The 18,783-nt window shown below is 63.8% G+C and overlaps 10 protein-coding genes across 10 annotated transcripts; 4 read left to right on the top strand and 6 right to left on the bottom strand.

Moving 5' to 3' along the window:
- Positions 1-160: 160 nt before the first annotated feature.
- Positions 161-917, top strand: AMSG_03336 (uncharacterized protein). The gene has a single exon (XM_013904724.1). The coding sequence runs from the start codon at positions 201-203 to the stop codon at positions 843-845; it is 645 nt and encodes a 214-aa protein (XP_013760178.1). The 5' UTR covers positions 161-200; the 3' UTR covers positions 846-917.
- On the bottom strand, positions 911-2,435 carry AMSG_03335 (ATP-dependent RNA helicase dbp2). Its single transcript, XM_013904723.1, has 2 exons — positions 2,387-2,435; positions 911-2,163 (listed from the first exon to the last, which is right to left on the bottom strand). Exon 2 carries the CDS (start codon positions 2,153-2,155, stop codon positions 917-919), a length of 1,239 nt encoding a protein of 412 aa, XP_013760177.1. The 5' UTR covers positions 2,156-2,163; positions 2,387-2,435; the 3' UTR covers positions 911-916.
- Positions 2,436-3,792: 1,357 nt separating this feature from the next.
- On the bottom strand, positions 3,793-5,597 carry AMSG_03334 (uncharacterized protein). Its single transcript, XM_013904722.1, has one exon. It carries the CDS (start codon positions 5,379-5,381, stop codon positions 3,813-3,815), a length of 1,569 nt encoding a protein of 522 aa, XP_013760176.1. The 5' UTR covers positions 5,382-5,597; the 3' UTR covers positions 3,793-3,812.
- A 577-nt stretch (positions 5,598-6,174) lies between these two features.
- On the bottom strand, positions 6,175-7,866 carry AMSG_03333 (RNA polymerase II-associated protein 3; the record flags this gene model as incomplete). Its single annotated transcript, XM_013904721.1, has 2 exons — positions 7,722-7,866; positions 6,175-7,629 (listed from the first exon to the last, which is right to left on the bottom strand). The coding sequence occupies exons 1-2, from the start codon at positions 7,854-7,856 to the stop codon at positions 6,175-6,177; spliced, it is 1,590 nt and encodes a 529-aa protein (XP_013760175.1). The 5' UTR covers positions 7,857-7,866.
- A 430-nt stretch (positions 7,867-8,296) lies between these two features.
- On the bottom strand, positions 8,297-9,399 carry AMSG_03332 (uncharacterized protein). Its single transcript, XM_013904720.1, has one exon. It carries the CDS (start codon positions 9,284-9,286, stop codon positions 8,351-8,353), a length of 936 nt encoding a protein of 311 aa, XP_013760174.1. The 5' UTR covers positions 9,287-9,399; the 3' UTR covers positions 8,297-8,350.
- Positions 9,400-9,821: 422 nt separating this feature from the next.
- Positions 9,822-11,120, top strand: AMSG_03331 (uncharacterized protein; the record flags this gene model as incomplete). The annotated part of the gene is made up of 2 exons (XM_013904719.1): positions 9,822-9,945; positions 10,026-11,120. 2 exons carry the CDS (start codon positions 9,822-9,824, stop codon positions 10,784-10,786), a joined length of 885 nt encoding a protein of 294 aa, XP_013760173.1. The 3' UTR covers positions 10,787-11,120.
- On the bottom strand, positions 10,777-14,098 carry AMSG_03330 (uncharacterized protein). The gene is made up of 3 exons (XM_013904718.1): positions 14,036-14,098; positions 12,656-13,853; positions 10,777-12,367 (listed from the first exon to the last, which is right to left on the bottom strand). Exons 1-3 carry the CDS (start codon positions 14,081-14,083, stop codon positions 10,839-10,841), a joined length of 2,775 nt encoding a protein of 924 aa, XP_013760172.1. The 5' UTR covers positions 14,084-14,098; the 3' UTR covers positions 10,777-10,838.
- A 412-nt stretch (positions 14,099-14,510) lies between these two features.
- On the top strand, positions 14,511-15,839 carry AMSG_03329 (lipid-A-disaccharide synthase; the record flags this gene model as incomplete). The annotated part of the gene is made up of 1 exon (XM_013904717.1): positions 14,511-15,839. One exon carries the CDS (start codon positions 14,511-14,513, stop codon positions 15,816-15,818), a length of 1,308 nt encoding a protein of 435 aa, XP_013760171.1. The 3' UTR covers positions 15,819-15,839.
- Positions 15,840-15,916: 77 nt separating this feature from the next.
- On the top strand, positions 15,917-17,347 carry AMSG_03328 (uncharacterized protein). The gene is made up of 3 exons (XM_013904716.1): positions 15,917-16,068; positions 16,425-16,575; positions 16,656-17,347. The coding sequence occupies exons 1-3, from the start codon at positions 15,942-15,944 to the stop codon at positions 17,317-17,319; spliced, it is 942 nt and encodes a 313-aa protein (XP_013760170.1). The 5' UTR covers positions 15,917-15,941; the 3' UTR covers positions 17,320-17,347.
- Positions 17,348-17,385: 38 nt separating this feature from the next.
- Positions 17,386-18,606, bottom strand: AMSG_03327 (NEK protein kinase). The gene is made up of 3 exons (XM_013904715.1): positions 18,476-18,606; positions 17,865-18,324; positions 17,386-17,838 (listed from the first exon to the last, which is right to left on the bottom strand). Exons 1-3 carry the CDS (start codon positions 18,532-18,534, stop codon positions 17,404-17,406), a joined length of 954 nt encoding a protein of 317 aa, XP_013760169.1. The 5' UTR covers positions 18,535-18,606; the 3' UTR covers positions 17,386-17,403.
- Between the last annotated feature and the right edge of the window lie 177 nt (positions 18,607-18,783).

Raw genomic sequence — 18,783 nt, 5'->3', positions numbered from 1 at the left:
GTGTGTGTTGGGGTGGGCGTGGTCGGGGAAGATGCGGAACAAAATGATAAAGGGGCAGAATATTGGGTTCGTTTGCAGAACAGCCGCAGCGCCTTCCGCAACGCGCGTTTCCTTGGATGAGATGATGGGGGAGAGGAAGACTTGCTTCGTCCCGCACCCACCGCTCTTCCTTGTTAGTTGGTGTGTTGGTTGCGGAGACAATGCCGCATCATCAGAGCAAGGTCGTGCCCATGGCTGTTAACGACGATGGCTCGGTCTGGTTACCGGTGTCGGCGCGGGTTAATGAGCTCGAGCCCAGCGGGACGGAGTGGACCTCGGTCGGGGCGGCGGCGCTGGCGACACTCGGTGCATTGATTGGTGGAATGGCGGTTCACGAAATGGCCAGGCTCACGCATTTGCATGTGACCTCGGCCGAGTCGGACGCATTGTATGTGACCAACATGGTCGCTGCCGGCCTGGCCATCATCGCCTCGATCTTTACGGCGCTCGCTTCCAACTTTGGAGGATGGGAGGTGCGGCGGGTCCGGCTGGGCCGGGCCAAGGCCATGGCGTGGGTTGTTTTTGGCTTTGCTGCCGCCTGTGCGCTCTGGCGGCTCATCACCATCCTCATCGAGTGCCAGCGCGCGGTTGATGAAAAGCGGGTGGCGCAGAACTCGGCGTGCTGGCGCTCCGAGTCGAGCATCCGGATCACCGCCATCCAGCAGGCCGTGGGTGCGGTGCTGATGGAGATCGGCCTTGGACTTTGTCTGCTGGCTGCCAAGAAGCGCCGGCGGGACATCCGCATGTATCTGCGGCAGCTGCTTCCGCCGGCGTACTCGGCTGCGATCGAGGCCGAGAGAGACTGATGTTGGCTACGGCCAAGAGACACTATATTTGCACGACCCAATAACAAGTTCCTTTACAACACACAACACAACTAGTAGCGGCCACCGCCACCGCCGAGCGGAAGGCTGTTCGAGCCGGTACGGCCTGCGTTGCGACGGCCGCCGCCGCCACGGCGGTAGCCACCACGGCGGCGGCCACCGCCACCGCGGCCGCGCGACGAGGCGGCGACATCGCGAAGGGCGGGCGGGATCTCTTGCTCTGCGTCCTCAAGGATCTTGAGGAGAGGGCGGGCGGCCTTGGAGTCGTTGTCCGGATCAAAGAATGCGTAGGCGGTGCCCTTGTTTCCAGCGCGGCCAGTCCGGCCGATGCGGTGGATGTAGTCCTCGATGTTGGTGGGCAGGTCGTAGTTGATGACGACGGCAATGTTGTCAACGTCGATGCCACGGCCAACAACGTCCGTGCCGATCATGATCGGCGCCTCGCCAGACTTGAACGAGCCGAGGACAAACTCGCGCTCGGCCTGCTCCTTGCCGCCGTGGAGACCAAGGGCACGGATGCCCGACGACCGCATGTCACGGGTCAGGTCATCCACCATGCGCTTGGTGTTGGCAAAGATGAGGACCTTGGCCGTCGGGTCAATCGAGTTGAGGAGCTGGAAGACCCGCGACTTCTTGTCGTACCGCGAGACCATTTCCACAATCTGGGTAATGTCGGTGTTGGCCGACAGGTCCGTCGAGCCGATGTTGACCTGGACCGGCTGCTTGAGAAAGTCGCGGGCGAGCGACTCGACCTCGCGCGGCCAGGTGGCCGAGAACATGACCGTCTGCCGCTCCGGCCGGATCTGGCCCACAATCTTGCGAAGCTGCGGCTCAAAGCCCATGTCGAGCATGCGATCGGCCTCGTCGAGGACCAGGTATGTCACGCGCCGCAGGTTTGTCGCCCGCTGCTCCAGAAAGTCGATGAGGCGCCCAGGCGTGGCAATGACAATCTCCACGCCTCGCCGGAGTGCTCCACGCTGCGGGCCCTTGGGCGCGCCACCGTACACGCAAGTGTTCTTGATCGACGACGACCGCCCGAACTTGGTGCACTCTTTCTCAATCTGGCATGCAAGCTCGCGCGTCGGCGCGAGGACAAGTGCAATCGGCCCGTCACCGCGCTGCAGCAGCGGCTGTGCGTTGATGTGCACAACCGCCGGGAAGAGGAACGCAAGCGTCTTGCCACTGCCGGTCGCCGCGACGCCAATCATGTCACGGCCCGACATGCACACCGGCCACGCTTGGCTCTGGATCGGCGTCGGGTTGAGGAACCCGGCACGCTGGATCTCCACCATGATGTACTCTACAAGAATAAAGGGGAATGCAAGGTGAGTCAAGACGGGGGGGTGCAGGGATGAAAAGGAGGCAGGGGAAGGTTTGCACACCCGAGGCCGATCAGAGTTCCAGGATGGAGAGCGAGGGCGTGGACACCTGCTTGCCGCAGGCAGAGGAAGAGAGAGCAGAGCATACATCCAGGGGGGAGTTGGCGTGCGCCAATGGAGCATGGAAACCATTGGCGTACGTACCCTCGACATTATGTGCACGGTCTCACTCTGCGGCTTGGATTGCAGGCAATGCCATTAGCTGCCGCCATGTCTGTACGTTAGGAAGCAGCTTCAGCTGCCCACCTCTGCGTCCTGGATCTGTGTCGACCATCGTAGTGCCGCCTCGCCGCCCGCGTTGACAGTGCGGGCTGGCAGGCGGCTGGACCTCTTGGGCGCAAGCCTCTGGGGAGGTCGCCAGCCTCTGGGGAGGCGAAAATTACACACACTCACGTCGCCTCGTACCCGGGAAGGAGGCCTCCTCAAAAGTGCGGATGGGCTTGGGCACATTGTCACCAATAGTGGTGATGTCGGCCTTGGTGCGGAACTCCTGGGCCTCGGCATCGGTCATGGCGGCGACGTTCGGGTGCTCAAAGTAAAAGTCCTTCTGGAACGGCACCACCGTCTCCTGCGAGTAGTCAACAGCCTGCAGGTTGGCGCCGAGCTGGCCCATTGGGTCGCCGTAGCCACCACCACCGCCGCCGTAGCCGCCGCCACCGCCGTAGCCACCGCCACCGCCGTAGCCGCCGCCACCGCCGTAGCCGCCACCACCGCCATAGCCACCACCGCCGTAGCCGCCGCGGTCACCTCCGCGGTAGCCGCCGCCACCACCACCACCGTAGCCTCCACGGTCACCACCTCGGTATCCGCCGCGATCGCCACCACCGTATCCGCCGCGGTCACCGCCGTATCCGCCGCGATCGCCACCACCGTAGCCGCCACGATCGCCGCCGTAGCCACCACCACCACCATAGCCACCCGGTGCTGGAGCTGGAGCGGGAGGCGCAGCATAGCTTCCGCCGTAACCAGCAGGCGGGCCAGGCTGAGCCGCAGGTGCCGGCGGCGGGGGAGCATAGCCTTGGCCAGGTGGCGGGGGCGGGGCGGCATAGCCATGGCCCTGCGGAGGTGCATAACCCTGAGCAGGGGCGCCAGGAGCACCAGGAGCACCAGTAGTACCAGGAGCACCAGGGCCACCAGGGGCAGCCGGAGGGGGATAGTGTGCGGGAGGATGTGCGCTCATGATATTCTGTGAGGGAGCGAGAGGGAGGGTATGGGGGGGGGGGTGGAAGGGGAGCGGGTGAGTCGCACTGCGATGGTGGATGGCAACGGCAGAGGAAGGCAGAGGAGGGGGGGGGGGGGGCAAGGGGGGCAGGGGGGGCAGGGGGGAGGGGGGGGAAGGTGTGTAAGGGGCAAGGAGGTGTGTGGGAGAAAAGGAATGGCGTACGTTGCGCAGAGAAGAGTGTTACGGGTGTGGTGGTTGTGGTTGTGGTGGTTGTGGTGGTACGGGTGGTCGGTCGGTGGTGTGCTTCCAGGTGGTCGGTCGATTCGGAGGTATGCGCGCCAATGTGGCTGCCACCTGGTTAGGGGTAGGAGGAAGGGGGGGGGGATCGATGGATGGCTTGGTCGTTTGTTACTCGGAAAGTGAGCGGTAGTAGGCCATCTTCTCGTTGATGAGAGCGACGAGGTCCGGGTCAAAGAGCTGGTGGAACTTGTCTTCGGTCTCGGTCATGGCAAGGAAGGAGACCTTGGCGACCGTCTCAGGCTCGGCAAAGCGCTTGCCAAAGCGCCAGAGGGCGGAGAAGAGGAAAGGAGGCTCGATGAGCATGATCTCGCCGAGTCGCTCGGCGTAGTAGTTGTTGAAGAGGTTGGCGTACTTTTTGGCCATCGACTTGTTGACCCACGAGTAGCCAAAGCCGGCGTAGTCGATGATCCACACCCACTGGCCGACGCCCGACGCCATGCAATGGATCATCGACTCCATGACCACAATCGAGTGCCGGATGAGGGCGTCTGGGTCGCGATCGAGGTTGCCCTTGAACGTCTGGTACACCACCGGCCGCTTGATCTTGTCGTAGCCGAGGATGTACATGGTGTGCGAGCCCGGCACGGTCATGCACGTCTCGCACACCATCTCGCGCGGGCGGTTCTCGGTAAACCACTCGCACGTCTCACCCAGAATCTCCTTGGCCTTCTCAAGCTCCCAGTGGGTGGCAACAAGGTAGCGGTGAAAGACGAGGTCGTCCGAGCAGAACTGGGTGAGGAAGGTCTCGTTGTACGTCGCCTTTGCATGCGCCTTAAGCTCGGCAAGTATGGCGGCGTGCTCGGGCTCGGCCGCCGCAAACCGCTCGATGATAGCCTCGGGCATCTGCTCCGGGTCGTTCTGCACAGGCTTGTAGTCGACAAGAAGCCACGGCTTGGGCGTGACCGGCTCGGTCGCTGGCGTCGCCGGCGTGGCAGACACATCGTCATCGATGATGTCGCCGCCCGGCTCTGGGCTACCCGCGTTGGCGTGGTAGCCAAGCCCGTGAACATTGCTTTCCGAAGCCACATGTCGCATGCGTTGGTCACCGCCGTTGTCGGCGGCCGAGCCCGAGTCATCGTGCACCCCGGCAGCGGCCGAGTCGGCCAACTCGGGCGACTGCCGACCCTGCGCTGCCCACGTGGCGGCGCCCATCGACGCTGGGCCAGTGGCGGTGGCGGTGGCGGTAGCAGTGGCGGTGGCCGTCACGGTTGGCGAGTATGAGCCGTCGTGCGAGGCGTCTGAGCCGCCGCGCGGCTCGCGCCACGAGCGCGCAGCCCGCTGCGACGTGTGGCGAGACGACGGCCGCCGCCGCTTGCGCCTCCGCCGCCGCCGAAGCCGCACCGGCCGGTCTGATGACAACGACCGCTCCCGACGCGACTCGGAGTGTGCCCGCGCAAAGTCCGACTCGCCCACCGACGGATGGAGCACAAGGATGGACGGCGCCTCCACGTCGGAAGTCGGCGAGTTGGACGCCGGCGGTGGCAGCACGTCTAGAGCGTCAAAGAAGAGATCGTTAGAGCCACCTCCAGTACTGTCACTGCCAGGCTCGGCTGCCGGTTCGATTGTATCGTTCTCTGGGGCAAAGTCGTCGTTGAGTCGCGGCGACGAGTGGGCCTTGATCGACGAGCTGTCGATCTCGATTAGGGAGCGACTATGAGTTGCCTTTTTCGCGAACATGCTGCCGCCGCTGTCATGAGCGTGCGCATGCTTGTGGGACAAGGCAGCGTTGCCGGCCTGGTCAATGCTTGGTGATCGGAGCGCAGTCGGCGAGACCGATCTGGACCGGTGCGCCGTCAGCCGCGCGCCTGCACCGGGCTGCAGAAGCTGCGGCTCGGCTTCAATCAGGGGTGAGTGGCCCGAGGACTCGGCATGACCATCAGCGTCATCGCTCTCGAACCATGACGACGAGGCAGAGCCATGGCCGTCAGCAGCATCAGTAGCAGCAGCAGCAGCAGCAGCAGCAGCAGCGGCGGCAGAGGCAAGCCACGGCGGGCGGGCGTCCGCGAGCGGATTCAGTCCTGGAATAAGCGGTGTCTGGGTAGCCGCATCAGCGCATGCCTTTGCAGGACTGGTAGACTCGGCTTGGTGCAGGGAGGTGAGGCGTCCTGTGTCTCCTGTCTCAAGCCCGGGAGCAGGAGCTGACGACGGCCTCGGCGGAGTTGGCCTCGGCGGGGACAGCCGCGACGGCCCCGGCGAGCGCATGCGTGGTGATGACGGCAGCTTTGGCGGGGTTAGGCGGGTGACGCACGCCTCGAGTTGGTGTGCAGTCGAAAGGCCAGGCAAGGGTTAGGTGTACCGTGCTAAGGTCTGTGTCGCCTGCTGCGTCTTGGCCACGGCAGCCTGTCTTCCCGTCGTCAGACGGCGGGTGGCTGGGGACACGTCATCCCGGCAAAGCTGTGGCCGATTGCGGAAAGGCAGCCATTATTTTTTCACGATGCCACCCAAACGGGGGGGGAGGGTACGATAGAGACTACGGCGTAAAGGCCGAGGGCGCAAGTGCGGCGGCCGCAGTCGGAGAGGACTTGATCTGGGTGACAAGGCTGCGGATGGTGGTGTTGGTGGCGGAGGGCAGGAACATGGAGAGCATACCAAACCGTGGGACCGAGGGGAGGGCGGAGAGCATGCGCGCTGCGTAGTCGAGGGCTGCATCTGCCAGCGGATGCCCGACATCGGATGCGACGGCGTGTGCGAGGACGTCGACGATCTTGACCAGGATCGGTTCGGTCATCTGTGTGTTGAAGAACGTCTTGTAGCTCTCGGGAGCAATGTGGAGGAGCAGCGGGAGGGCGGTTGGGTCGGTGGCGGCCAGGGTGGCCCACTCGCGCTGAAACTCGTACAACGAAGCCGGCGGCGTCACCGTCGGCACGTCATCGATTGTGGCCGGGGTCGATGCCACGGGCAGGATCGTCGCTGCTGGTGGCGCCGCCGTCGTGGGCGGAGCCGCCGCCGCGGCCGAGGTCGATGCTGCAGGCGGAGCCGCCGTTGCGGGTGCCGGGGCGTCAAAGGGCTCGTATGCAGGGAGCTCGCCGACAACCTTGACCGGGATCATGATGGTCTCTTCGAGCGGCTCGTCTGCAACGGCAGCGGGCTCTTCGGCGACCTCTTCGATGACCATTTTCTTCTTGCCCGGCTTCTTTGCGGCTCCCGATCCGGCTGCCGTCGTAGCCTTGGGCTGAGCCGGGGCGGTGGGCGTGTTGCCGGACTCTGCGGCCGCGCGCTCAACGGCGGCATTCTTCAGTCTACGGACGACGTCGCCCAGCGAGCGGGCGTAGGCCTTGGTCGTCGGCTTGAGCTGAACAAGCCGCTCGTAGTCGGCTTTGGCCTCGACGAGCTTGTCGAGCGCTTCGTACGCGCTTGCACGCCTTGCGTACGACTTAAAGTACGTGGGATCCAGGGCAATCGAACGCGAGCAGTCGCGGATGGTGGCCTTGTAGTCCTTCATCTTCAGGTGGGCCATGGCGCGGTTGGCAGGGTACACCGCGTTGGTCGGATCAAGGTCCATGGCCTGCGAGTAGAGCTCGACAGCGTTGGCATACTTGCCTGCCGCAAACGCCTTGTTACCTTCGGCCTTGACCTCCTCTGGCGAGGCCTGGCTGCTGGAAGCCTCCACCGGGCCGTCGTCCTCGTCCTCGTACGTGTACTCGGCCGACGAGGAGATCTCTTGAATGGCGGCGTCGACGTCGAACCGATCCCAAGCCGAGTAGTCGTACGCCGAGATCCGACCAGCTTCACCCTTGTCCTTGGTTTTGCTCTCCCCGCCACTGGAGCGCCCAGCGCCAGCACCAGAGCCAGCTGCAGTCTTGGATGGCTTGTTACGGCGGACGCGTTTCCGCCGCGACTTGCCGCCAGACGTCCGTGCTGGCGCGGCGCTCTTGTCCGAGAACGAGACGCCCGAGGCGGCGGTCCCGCGGATGGGAGGGAGTTTCTGCGTGGGGCGAGGGGGTGAGTGGTGGTGGTGGTTAGGTATGGGTAGGAAGGGGGGGGGGGGGGGGGGGAGGGGTAGGGGTAGGGGCGTACCTTTGCGACGGCAGGCTTGTCCTTGAGAGACTTGTCCTTCTTGGCAATGTCGTCCTGCCAGCGGTAGAGGTCGGCTACCGCCTCTTGCATGGTCTGTGCATTGCGGCGGATCTGCGCTTGGAGGTGGGCCGACATGGCGAAGCGAAGTGGGTTGCGGCCTTGGCCTCGGCCTCGGCCTCGGTCTCGCTCTCGGCCTCGGTCGTCGGTCGTCGGTCGTCGGTCGTCGGTCGGCGGTCTGTTGGTCGTGCGGCAAAGGGGTTTGGGGGCTAACGCGAGGCGCGTGATGGGTGCCGTACGCCGCCTCGCACGCCTCGCCCATGCTCCTTTCAGCCCATCACCGCTTCGGCGACTCATGGCATGCTGCAGATGGGCGCGTACGTGGCGGATGGCATCACGAGTGCGCGGCCATGGGACGCCAATCGGCTGGCGGTTGGCGGCAGCGTGGGGAGAGGACTTGATCATGAACTGTGTTGTTCATTCTGAGGCGTGCAACAACGCGCCCAAACAACCTTACCGTTCAGGGTGAAGCAAGGCTACTTATATCAGATGGTGTCGCCGGCTAGCTCGCCACCATCGCGGGTTTGGAGTCAGTGTCGGGGACGGGGTCGGCGTCGGATCGAGACAATCCGTCACCGACGCTGCTTCTTGCGGGCACTCTTGAAGGCTGATGGGCAGAGGTCCGAGGCAGTGCAGCGGTCGCAGTGCGGGCCGACGGGCCGACAAACGGTCTGGCCAAAGCCAACAAGCAACGGATTGATGGGACCCCACTTATCCTTGGGCAGCCAGGCCTCGAGCTCGATGCGGGTCGCCTCGGGGTTCTTGGTTTTGTTCACCCAGCCGAGGCGGTTGGCAATGCGGTGGACGTGGACGTCGACACCGATGCCCGAGTTGATGAACCAGGCGCACTGCATGGCGAGCATGGCCATCTTCATCCCCACACCCGGGAGCTTGACCAGCGTCTCGACAGTAGGCGGAATGTCGCCGCCGTACTCGTCGAGTATGATCGCCGCAGCCTTTTGCAGGTACCCAGTCTTCCGGTTGTGGAAGCCAACACGCCGGATGAGTTCGTTGATGTGGCTGGGCTCGGCATCGACAACAGCCTGCGGGGTGAGCCCGCCCGGGAGACCCTCGTTGAGTCGCCCGATCGCATCGTGCGTGATCTCGTCCTTGGTCTGCGACGACAGCATCAGCGCCACCAGTGTCTGGAACCGAAAGACTTCGGGCACTGCCGCAGTATCTCCCGCCCGCTCGCAGCCCATGGTGTCGACCGGTGCGTCCTCCTTGGCCCGCATCTCCTCGATCCGCCGGTAGACCTCGGCCCACTGGGCCGGCGGCTCGTCGTCTTTGGTCGCCACCGGCTTCTTCCGCTGCTTGCTCTTGCCCGCTGTCGCCGCCGCCTTCTTGCCCTCCTTGCCTTCGCCCTCGCTCTCGTCGCTAGGTTCCTCCACCTCGAGCACCAGCGCTGCCGTACTCAAGCGCCGCTTCCGGCTCCGCTTCACCGTCTGTACGCTTGCCGACGACACAGCACTCGCTGGCGCCGCCCTCCGCGGGCTCTTCCGCACCATAGGCAACCGTATCCCCGCACGCACCGCCTGAAGTCCTGCACGAAGCACTCTTGCTCGTGCTGTATCCCTGACGAGTATCGGGGAAGAGGAGGAGGAGGAGGAGGCAAGGGAGAGGTGGGAAGGAGGGGGGGGGAGGGAGGGGGACATTCTCCTCGGCTGACGCATCGCAAGCGGGAACGGTCACTTTGCCGTCATCAGTGTCGACCTCTGGACGTGCGTCAAAGCAGCGTGCAATACTAGCAAGAGGTAGAACCCCCCAGTCAGTGGGAGCATAATCGGCAGTAAAGCACGTGGTGCCTGTATCGCAAGTATCTGTGGGGTGCAGTGGCCACAAGGCTTGTACGCCCACCATGCCCGAGAATGATGGTCTGCCGAAAAATACCATATCGCTTTCTCGGCACGCTTTGGTCGCTTGCGCCATTCCCGCCGCCCCTCCTCCCCCCCCCCCAGAATGCCAATAGTGGCCGAAAAAGGTCGTGGTTTGCTGGCCGGGCCACTTGCCTCGCCCCTTTCCTTCCCCTTCAGCCAGCCCAGCATGTCGGTTGCTCTTACCATGGCCATCCCGTTTGTCATTGCCGGTGTTGTCAAGCACAAGATCACAGGGCACAAGCCGAACACAGAGCTCAGCCAGGTGGCGGGCAATGTGTGGCTGTGCAAGGGTAGGTGCGACGCCTGTCATGTGCCTCCACTGACCGCCCTTCCCTCGCAGGCCAACACTCACCCTTCCGCTCCCTATCAGGTTGTGCCCCGCTTGGCTGTCTGGCCAACATGACCGTTGTGCGGGTGAACGAGAACCAGCTGGTGCTCTTTTCGGTGGCTGCCGCCGAGGACGCGACCTTTGCGGCTGTGGAAGCCCTGGGCGAGGTGGCGGTCATCGTCGTCACCTCGGAGCATCACACGTCGTACGGCGCCGCGTGGGCGGCCCGGTTTCCCGAGGCTGTGGTGGTGGGCCCGGGCCCGATGCTGGACGTCATCCGCGAACGTGAGCATGTGCCGGTCACTGCCGCCGCCGAGGACGTGCTCCCAGCGCTGGGCATCGACGTCGTCACTGCGCCGGAGCCGGCGTGCAAAGGCCGCGAGCAGGTCTACACCTTTGCCATCGACGGGCTCGACGACGGGGCAGCATCGCGTGCGATGCTCCTTGGCTCGGACCTGGTCGTCAACTGGCAGGCCGACGAGACGCCGTTTGCCGACTTGTGCGGCTTTGAGGGCCTCGGGCGTGCCCGGCTGTTCTCGGTCATCGGCATCCCGGACCACGCCGCGTGGGCCCGCTTTGTTCTCGACCAGCTCGAGGCCCACGACGACGTCGACGTTGTCATGTTTGGCCACGGCCCACCGATCGTTGGCGATGATGCGCGTGCCACCGTTGTTGCCGCTGTCAGCTCGCCGACCGGGCAGATCCGCGCCAACCGCGCCTCGACCTTCCTTGTCCAGTTCGCTATGCTCGCCGGCCTCGCCTGGGGCTGCATCGCCCTCGCCCGCCGGTTCGGTCTCTTCTGATTCGACGCTATGTCCACGTTTAGTGTGCAGTCTGTATTGTGCATCGTGTTGTTCAGTTGCGGCGGCGCTTCTTCTTGTCGCTGCTGCCCCCTGACTTGAGCGACATGACCAGGTCGTCGACAGTTGACGCCCTCGACAACGATGTCGCCGCCACGCCGGCTTCAGTCAGCTCACGTGTCGACCCGTCATCGACCGCGAGGTCGCCGAGGTGCTTCAGCCGCTCCTGGCGCTCCCGCGCCAGCTTTTGTTCAGCCTCCCGTGCCTTGGCCGCCTTCGCGCGTGCCTTGACGATCTTCTCGCGCACGGCCTCGTACGCCTCGGTAAACTCGGCCAGTGACGCAAAGAACTCGTTGGGCTTGACCTTGCTCACACTTCGCTTGGTGTATCCGTAAAACAGGAGCATGTCGGTGAAGCCCGCTGCGAGCTTGGTGAACGTGTCCTGGAACTCGGCAACGTCAGCCTCCATCCGCGCCAGCTCCGGCACGAGCTTGGTGGCAAACGCGTCGCCGCTGCTCGCACCCTCGCCATCCTCGCCCGCGCTCGCCTCCATCACAACCTTGGCCGCCGCTTGGGTCTCTGCTACAAGCTTGGTCAGCCGCTTGATGCCGCCTTCAAGCTCGTCAAGCGAGACTCGGGCCCCAGCCGGGACTGCTGCCAGCTGCTCGGCCAGCGCCAGCGGGTCGGTCTGGTTAGACGTTGCCGCTTCTGACGGCTGCTGCTGCTCGTCGCCGTCGCCGTCACTGGACCTTTCGGCAGTAGCGGCAGCGGCGGTAGCCGCGGCCTTGTCCATGATCTCGTTGACTACAAAGTGCAGCAGCGTCGACTTGTTGCGTGAGTCCTTCAAGTCGTTGATCTTGAACAACGAATCGAGGTCGTAGCCCATGGCCTGGCCACGCGATGTCGAGCCGTTGAGGTAGTTGCCGACTGCCAGAACGTGGGCGATGATGTCGAGCAAGAGCGGCGATGACTTGGTCTCGGAAATCGCGTCGTCGAGCGCGGCAAGAGGTTGTGAGACGTCGGCGGCAGCCTCGGCAAACGACTGCACGTTCTTCCACACAAGCAGTCGCTTGCCCAGAAGCGGGATCTCCGACAGGTCGAGGACAAACTGCTCCGGACGGTCGAGCGGCGCCTCGGACGTGTCTGCGCTTTTGATGGCCGCAATCTCCTCCGGCGTCCCCATGTTGGCGAGGAGCTGCGAGACGGCCTCCGGGTTGAGCACCGAATCGTCAAGCTCCAGCACGGCACGCGCCAGCTCGGGCGCCTTGGGCAGCTTGGCCATCATGAACGCCACTGCGTTGTACCGCTTACCGTCAAGCACATTAGTGAACTTGGGCTTGGCGGCGGCAACGGCAGTAGCACCTCCGCTCGCACCGCTCCCGCCGCCGGTCTTCTTCCCGAACAGCTCCTCGAGACGGTCGATGTCAAACTCGGGCTCCTCCAGATCCTCCCACACCGTCGGCACGTACTGCGGGTGTGTCGGCGGTAGCGTCTTGACCTTTTTCCAGAACAAGCCCTTCATCCGAACGCGCGGCTTGATCTTGGGCTTGCCGCGCGGGAGCGCAATGGCCCCACCCGGCATGCCTGGTGGCGGCGGCGGGCCACCGCCCGGCGGCGGCGGTGGCGGTGGCGGGCCACCGCCCGGCGGCGGCGGCGGCGGTGGCGGGCCACCACCTGGCATTGGCGGTGGCGGTGGTGGCGGACCGCTTCCGGGCATCGGTGGCGGTGGCGGTGGAGGGCCACTGCCTCCAGGTGGTGGTGGTGGTGGTGGCGGCGGGTTGGCGGCCGGGGGCGGCGGCGGCGGCGGCGGCGGGTTGGCCGCAGGTGGCGGCGGCGCCGCAGCATTTGCGCCCGACGATGGCACCGACGGACCGGACGCCGCCGATCGAGCCTCTTCCAGTTGAGACCGCAGCTTGGCCAGCTCCTCGTCCTTGCCTGCTAGACTCGCCTTGAGCGTCTCGACTTCGGCCAGGAGCTCTGCCGAGGCTGCCTCAGAGTCGGAAGCCGCCACGCTTTCGGCCTGGACTGCCTTTTCAGGGCTCGGCTGCATAAGAGGCGCGCGGGCCTTGAGCTCTTTGAGCTCCTCTGCAAGCTGGCTCACCTGGATCTGTAGCTCAGCAGCAGCAGCAGCCGCGGCGGCGGCGTCTGCGGCTGCGGCGTCGCGGGAGGCGGCTGCGGCGTCGCGGTCGACAGCAGCAGCTTCCAACTCACTCAGCTTGTCGTTCAGCTCAGCTTTGAGCTCGCGGATGGCGGCGGCGTGTGCAGTGGCATCATGCTCGATCTGAGCCTCGAGCTTTCCGGCCTCCTTCTGAACTTCTGCAACAATAGCGACGAGCTCCTGATTCTTGGTCTTGGCCTGCTCAAACGCAGTGCTCATGTCTGTATACGCTTCACGGAGGCCATCAAGCTTGGTCTTGGTCTTCTCCTGTTTGGCTGCAAGGCGTGTGTTCTCGGCCGTCAGCTCCTTGACATCGGCGCTCAGGGACTCGTTCTTCTCTTTGAGCAGTCTGTTCTCGGCCTTGACCACCGTGAGCGCCTCGATGTTGGTGTGCTTGGCCACTAGAGCCGAGAGGCCTCGTGCCCCACGCATCTTGCTCTCGCCGCTTGGGACTGCGGCCTTGACCGCGGGACCACTCGCACCGGCCTCGTCTCCACCAGCGTCCGATCGCGATCCCGAGCTCGACGAGCTCGATCCTGAGCCCGAGCTGTAGCCCGACGAGCTTGAGCTGGAGGAGCCCGAGCCCGAATTTGCCGCTGCCTGCTTGGCCTTGGCCTTTCCTTTGCCCTTGGCCGACGCACGCGCGGGCTTGGCAGCCGCCGGAGCCTCTGTCTGAGGCACTGGCTCGGGATTTCGCTCTGGCGCAGCATCGGGCACCTTCTCGGCCTTCTGGGGCACCTTTGCAGACTCTGAGCTCTTTCCCTTCTTTCGCGCCTTCTTGCTCTTGGCCTCCTTTTCCGCCTTCTTCTTTGCAGCCTTCTCAGCCTTCTCCCTCTCCTTGGCCTCCTTCTTCGCGCGCTTGGCCTCCTCCTTGGCACGCTTGGCCTCCTCTTTGGCACGCTTGGCCTCAGCCTGTTGCCAATCCGCATCCCATCCGCATTCCACCCCCATCAGTCATCCCTCCTCCTTCCCCCCCCCCCCCCCCCCCACACTTGCCAGCCGTGTTCGTTCCCCTCCCATGCACCCCACGCCGCTCAAGACACCCCCCCCTCCCCCTCCTTCCCTCCCCCTTGCCCATCCATTCCAGAACATACCTTGGCCCGTGCCTTGGCCTCCTTCTCCTTGGCCTTGTCTTTCCCCATGGCTGCACTCCACGGGTTACGGGTCAAGTGATCCCGCACCCTATGGCTGTGCCTAGTGGACCGGGGGTGGGTGAGGGGGGGGGGCAGGATCGAGCGGGGGCTGATGGCGCGCCATTGTTGGCGTTTTGCTGCTGTGGTGTAGGGAAGGGAAGGGAAAGGGAAAGAGGGGGTGTGTGTGACATACGCCATGCGCCAGTCACGTAGGCAAGTTCTATTACCTGTCGAGGGTGATGGCGATTAATGACTGCGATGATCAGGTTGTCTTCGCTTGGCGATGGCTGTCTGTGGCGAGTCTACTCGGTCGACGTCCGTGACAGTGTCCGCAACTAGGGTACGTCTCAACGGAAATGAGGGATAAACACTGCACTCGGGAGACAGAGACGGCAGATCGCAGAGTATGAGGGGTGGAGGGATGGTGCCGAGTGTGATGGCAGCGGCTCGACGAGTCGGAGTGAAGGTGGCTCTGGTAGCAGGGGAGCCATCGGGGGACGGTCTGGGTGCAGGGCTGGCTCGTGCGCTGCAGAAGCGCGGCGTCGAAGTGGTGGCCCTCGGCGGACCGCGGATGGAGGCTGTAACTGGCGTAGCCTCGCCTATTCCGTTGGACGAAGTTGCGGTTATGGGCTTTACCGAGGTCATATCCGCTCTGCCGCGGCTGCGATCGCACGTGGCGGCGGCGGCGAGGTGGCTGGCGGAGACCGAGGCCGACATTGTCGTCACCGTCGACGCCAAGGGCTTTAACAACCGGGTGGTGGCGCGGGCGGCGGAGGAGCTTGTTGCCAGCGGCAGGCCTGTTCCTCCCCGGCTGCAGTACGTGGCGCCGTCGCTGTGGGCGTGGTCATCTCCGGGGCGTGTTGCTCGCGGCGCCAAAGCCCTAGCGGCGTCGGCTGCCGGCGTGCTCTCGGTCGTCCCCATGGACGCACCCGTCCTCGCAGCTGCCGTGCCCGACCTTCCGGTCACCTACATCGGGTACCCGGCAGTGGCCGGCTTGCTTGCGGCGCAGCGGAGCGGTGGTCTCGGATCAGCGGCATCTAGGGTGTGGGCCGGGCCGGCGGAGCGCCTCACCATCGGCATCTATCCGGGCTCGCGGCAACAAGAGGTCCGGGTCTTGCTCCCGCTCTTTGCGGGCGTGGCAGGGCGAGTGGCGCGGAGTCTAGGCCTGGATGCAGCCGACGTGGATCTTCACATTGTTGCTGCTACAGAAACCATCGCGGACCGGGCCAAGGCGTACATGGGCAATGAGCCTGGCGTCGAGGTTTTCCGCGCCAGCATGGCCACTGTGCATGGTCTCGGTAGTGCAATGCAGCGCCAGCATGTGGCTCTGGCAGCTTCCGGCACGGTTGTGCCGCAGCTGGTTGCCATGGGAACGCCCACCGTTGTCGCCTTTCCCGGCTCGTGGCTCACCGAGCACCTCGCCCGCTGGTTGACCAAGGTCTCGTGGGCTTCGCTTCCCAACATCCTCTATCACGAGCACGCGTCGCCAGACGTAGCCAAGAGCATGGGTGTCGGCGCTGACGCGCCCATTCCCGAGTTTCTCTTCTCCAGCGCGCTCGATGCTGACGGCATCGCCGCGGCCGCCACCCGGCTATTGGCCGATGATGATGCTCGCGCCGCCCAGCTCGCTGTATCGTCGCTTACCACACCACTGTTGGACGGCCCCAACTCGCGTGATCCGTCAGAACTTGCAGCCGACGCCGTGCTTGCGACTGTCGCAGGTGACTCGCGCCTCACACACTGATCGCACCACAATAATCGGCCAACCCGTGTTGGCGAGAAGGAGGTAGGTGAGTGTGTGTCTGAAGCAGCTGGCAGCAGCCGGTCATGACTCGAGAACAGCAACGACTTGACGCCCTGCAAGGATATGCTTCCGGAGAAGCGTGTGTTCAGCGACCAGTCCATGAGCGGCAAGTCAAACCGTACTTACATCATGGGCGGTGTGGTCTTTGTCCTCTGCCTCATCTTCTTTATGAACAGCTCTGGCTACGACCGTACGCTCCATGCCACGTTGCGAGAGAGGGGAGGGGGGAGGGGAGGGGGGAGGGGAGAAGGGAGGTTAGGTAGGGGGGGGGGGGGTTAGTAGTGCGTGTGCGTGTACGTGCGTGTATATGTATATGTATATGTATATGTATGTTTGTGTTTGTGTGTGTGTATGTGTATGTGCGTGTGTGTGGGTACTTGGAGCGAGTAGAGGGTGGTCCGCCTCGGTGTGGTGGTGGTGGATGCCTTGCTCGACGAGGGAAGACAGAGTGGCGGATGGAAGTAGGAGGGGCGGTGGAGGAGGGGGGAAACTCATGGCGGATGATGTCTACGGTGTGGTGGCGGTGGTAACGGATTGGATGGACAGAGAGCTTCAGTCATTCCAGGGATGAGGCCAAGCATATGCAGCCGATGTCGTTTGCAGATTGCCGCAAGGCCAAGATTCATCGCACTGTCGGCGACTTTCAGAACGGTGGCACCGAGCTGCTGTATGCTGAGAAGAACCTCAACTCCAAGTCGTATGTTTGTAGGAGGCGGATGAGAGCTTGTGGGGAAGGATGTTGATGAGCGATGACGACTCACGATAGCGGTGTGATAGAGTGGTGTTTGTTGTGGGCGGGGGCAACGGCGATGTCGTTCACGCGATGACCAACATGTATGGGTCGAACATCTTTGTGTTTGAGGGAATCCCCAAGCGTTACGAAGCGCTCAACGCGCGGTTTGAGTCTGTGAGCAACGTTCGGGTCCTTCCTTTCTATTTGTCGGATGTGGACGAGTTCCGCGAGGTGCCTGTGGAGGTTGAGGACACGGTGGACGCGCGGAGCGCTGCGGACAAGGATGAGGGCTCGTCGGGCTCTGAGTGGGGCGCTTCGCGCGACAGCGGGGTCAGCGCCATGTCGAGCGGGAAATCGTGGACGTCGTCAGGCTCGGAGACTGGATCTGGATCGCTGCTCGCGCCGCCGCCGCCGCCGGAGCGCAAGATGATGCGTGTCGAGTTCAAGTCACTGCCGTCTGAGGTCCAGCGCAACGGCATCCACACACTCTCGCTTCTGCATCTTGACTGCAATGGATGCGAGTACGACGTGCTGGACTACCTGACGTCGCACAAGAACCGCGTTGAGGAGATCCAGTTTGCGTTTGCTACCGAGGAGCACACCGAGGATGCTCTCACTACGTACTGCCACCTGCAGAAGGAGCTGGCTACCGAGTTCCGCCTCCGGTATCGCTACCCGTATGTGTTCGAATCGTGGGTCCGCAAATAGATGCGCCAATGAAGCAAGTCTTTCACAACGTGCTGGATGCGAGAATCGCCAGCCATGCGGCAGCACCAGAGGAAGATGTGGCGTTTACATGAGATTGGACAGGTTGCGGAGGCGGAGTGAGGAGCGGGAGACGCCGAGGCGCTTCTGCAGCTTTTTTGCGTCGCGCTTGCCGCGGCGCGAGGCCGACTCGCCCTCATCCTCCTCGGACGAGTCGTAGGGCGCATACCGGCCCTTGCTGTCAAAGTCCTCACGGTCGGGGAGGGCGTCAAAGGCGTGGCGGACGATAGAGCGCTTGAAGACCGAGCGGAGCGAGGGACGGTCATCAGGGTCCTTGCTCAGGAGGTCGGAGACGAGGTTGCGCAGGCTCGACGAGACGTTGCGCGAGCGCGGAACGCGGATTTGCTTGTGCAAGATGTTGTCCAGAAGCTGCGGGAGGCCTGCGCCAGGCTTGCGCGGGCGGAACGGCATCTTGCCCATGACCATCTCGTAGAGCACGACGCCGAGCGACCAGACGTCGGCCTTTTCGCGTACAGCTCACCCTCGACAATCTCGGGTGCAACATAGTGGGGCGTGCCGGCGCGCGTGGCCGCCAGTGTGTTGCCAAGCACCCGCGAGACGCCAAAGTCGCCGAGCTTGATCGAGCCGTCAGCGGCGACAAAGATGTTCTCAGTCTTGAGATCGCGGTGGAGGATCTGCTCGCGATGCAGGTGCATGAGAGCTAGAAGGATCTGGACAAAGTACCGCATGATCCGCCGCTCGGACAGCTTGAGCTTACGTCCGTCCTTGGCCAGGTTGGCCTTGAGCGTCCCACGCTCGGCATACTCCATCACAATGTACACCGCCGCCGCCTTGTAGAACGAGTGCCGGTAGGCGACGACAAACGGGTGGTGGACACCCGAGAGGACCACCACCTCGCGAATGAGATCTGCCCGCTGCTTCTCTGTATACCGCTTGGTCTTGACAACCTTGATGGCTACCTTGTCGCCCGTGGCAACCTCCCGCGCCCTGTCCCCGCCCCATGGTCCCATTCCCCGTTGTCTCCGTGAGTGGCCTTGTCCGTAACTGAAAACATTTGAAAATTCGCGCCCTCTCCCGCCTGCCATTCCGCACATCGCACAACCGCCACGCTCTAACTCATAGACAAGGCGACACGTACAGAATGACAGACCCAAACTGGCCACGCCCAACAGTGGAGATCTTCCGATACTCTTCCATCTGCGAGACTCTATTGCTCTCGTTCTGCTCTCGCTTTGTGTGCTCCGAGCCGGGTGCGACGGGTCTATCGTTGGCCAGCCGCCAACCGGTTGGCTAGCCGAGCGAGTGGCGGCACCATTTTCACCAATTGCGGGACAAGGTAGAATCATTGACAAGATCGTCGTTGCCTGCCAACGGCGAACAACGTCATCCGTCAGCAATGTTCTGTTCGTCACAGGCACTCCTTGACAAACGCTGTGTTGGTAGCAC

This window comes from Thecamonas trahens (assembly GCF_000142905.1).
Source record: "Thecamonas trahens ATCC 50062 unplaced genomic scaffold supercont1.12, whole genome shotgun sequence".
In the NCBI taxonomy this organism is placed as follows: Eukaryota; order Apusomonadida; family Apusomonadidae; genus Thecamonas; species Thecamonas trahens.
This window is presented reverse-complemented; position numbering and strand designations above follow the sequence as displayed.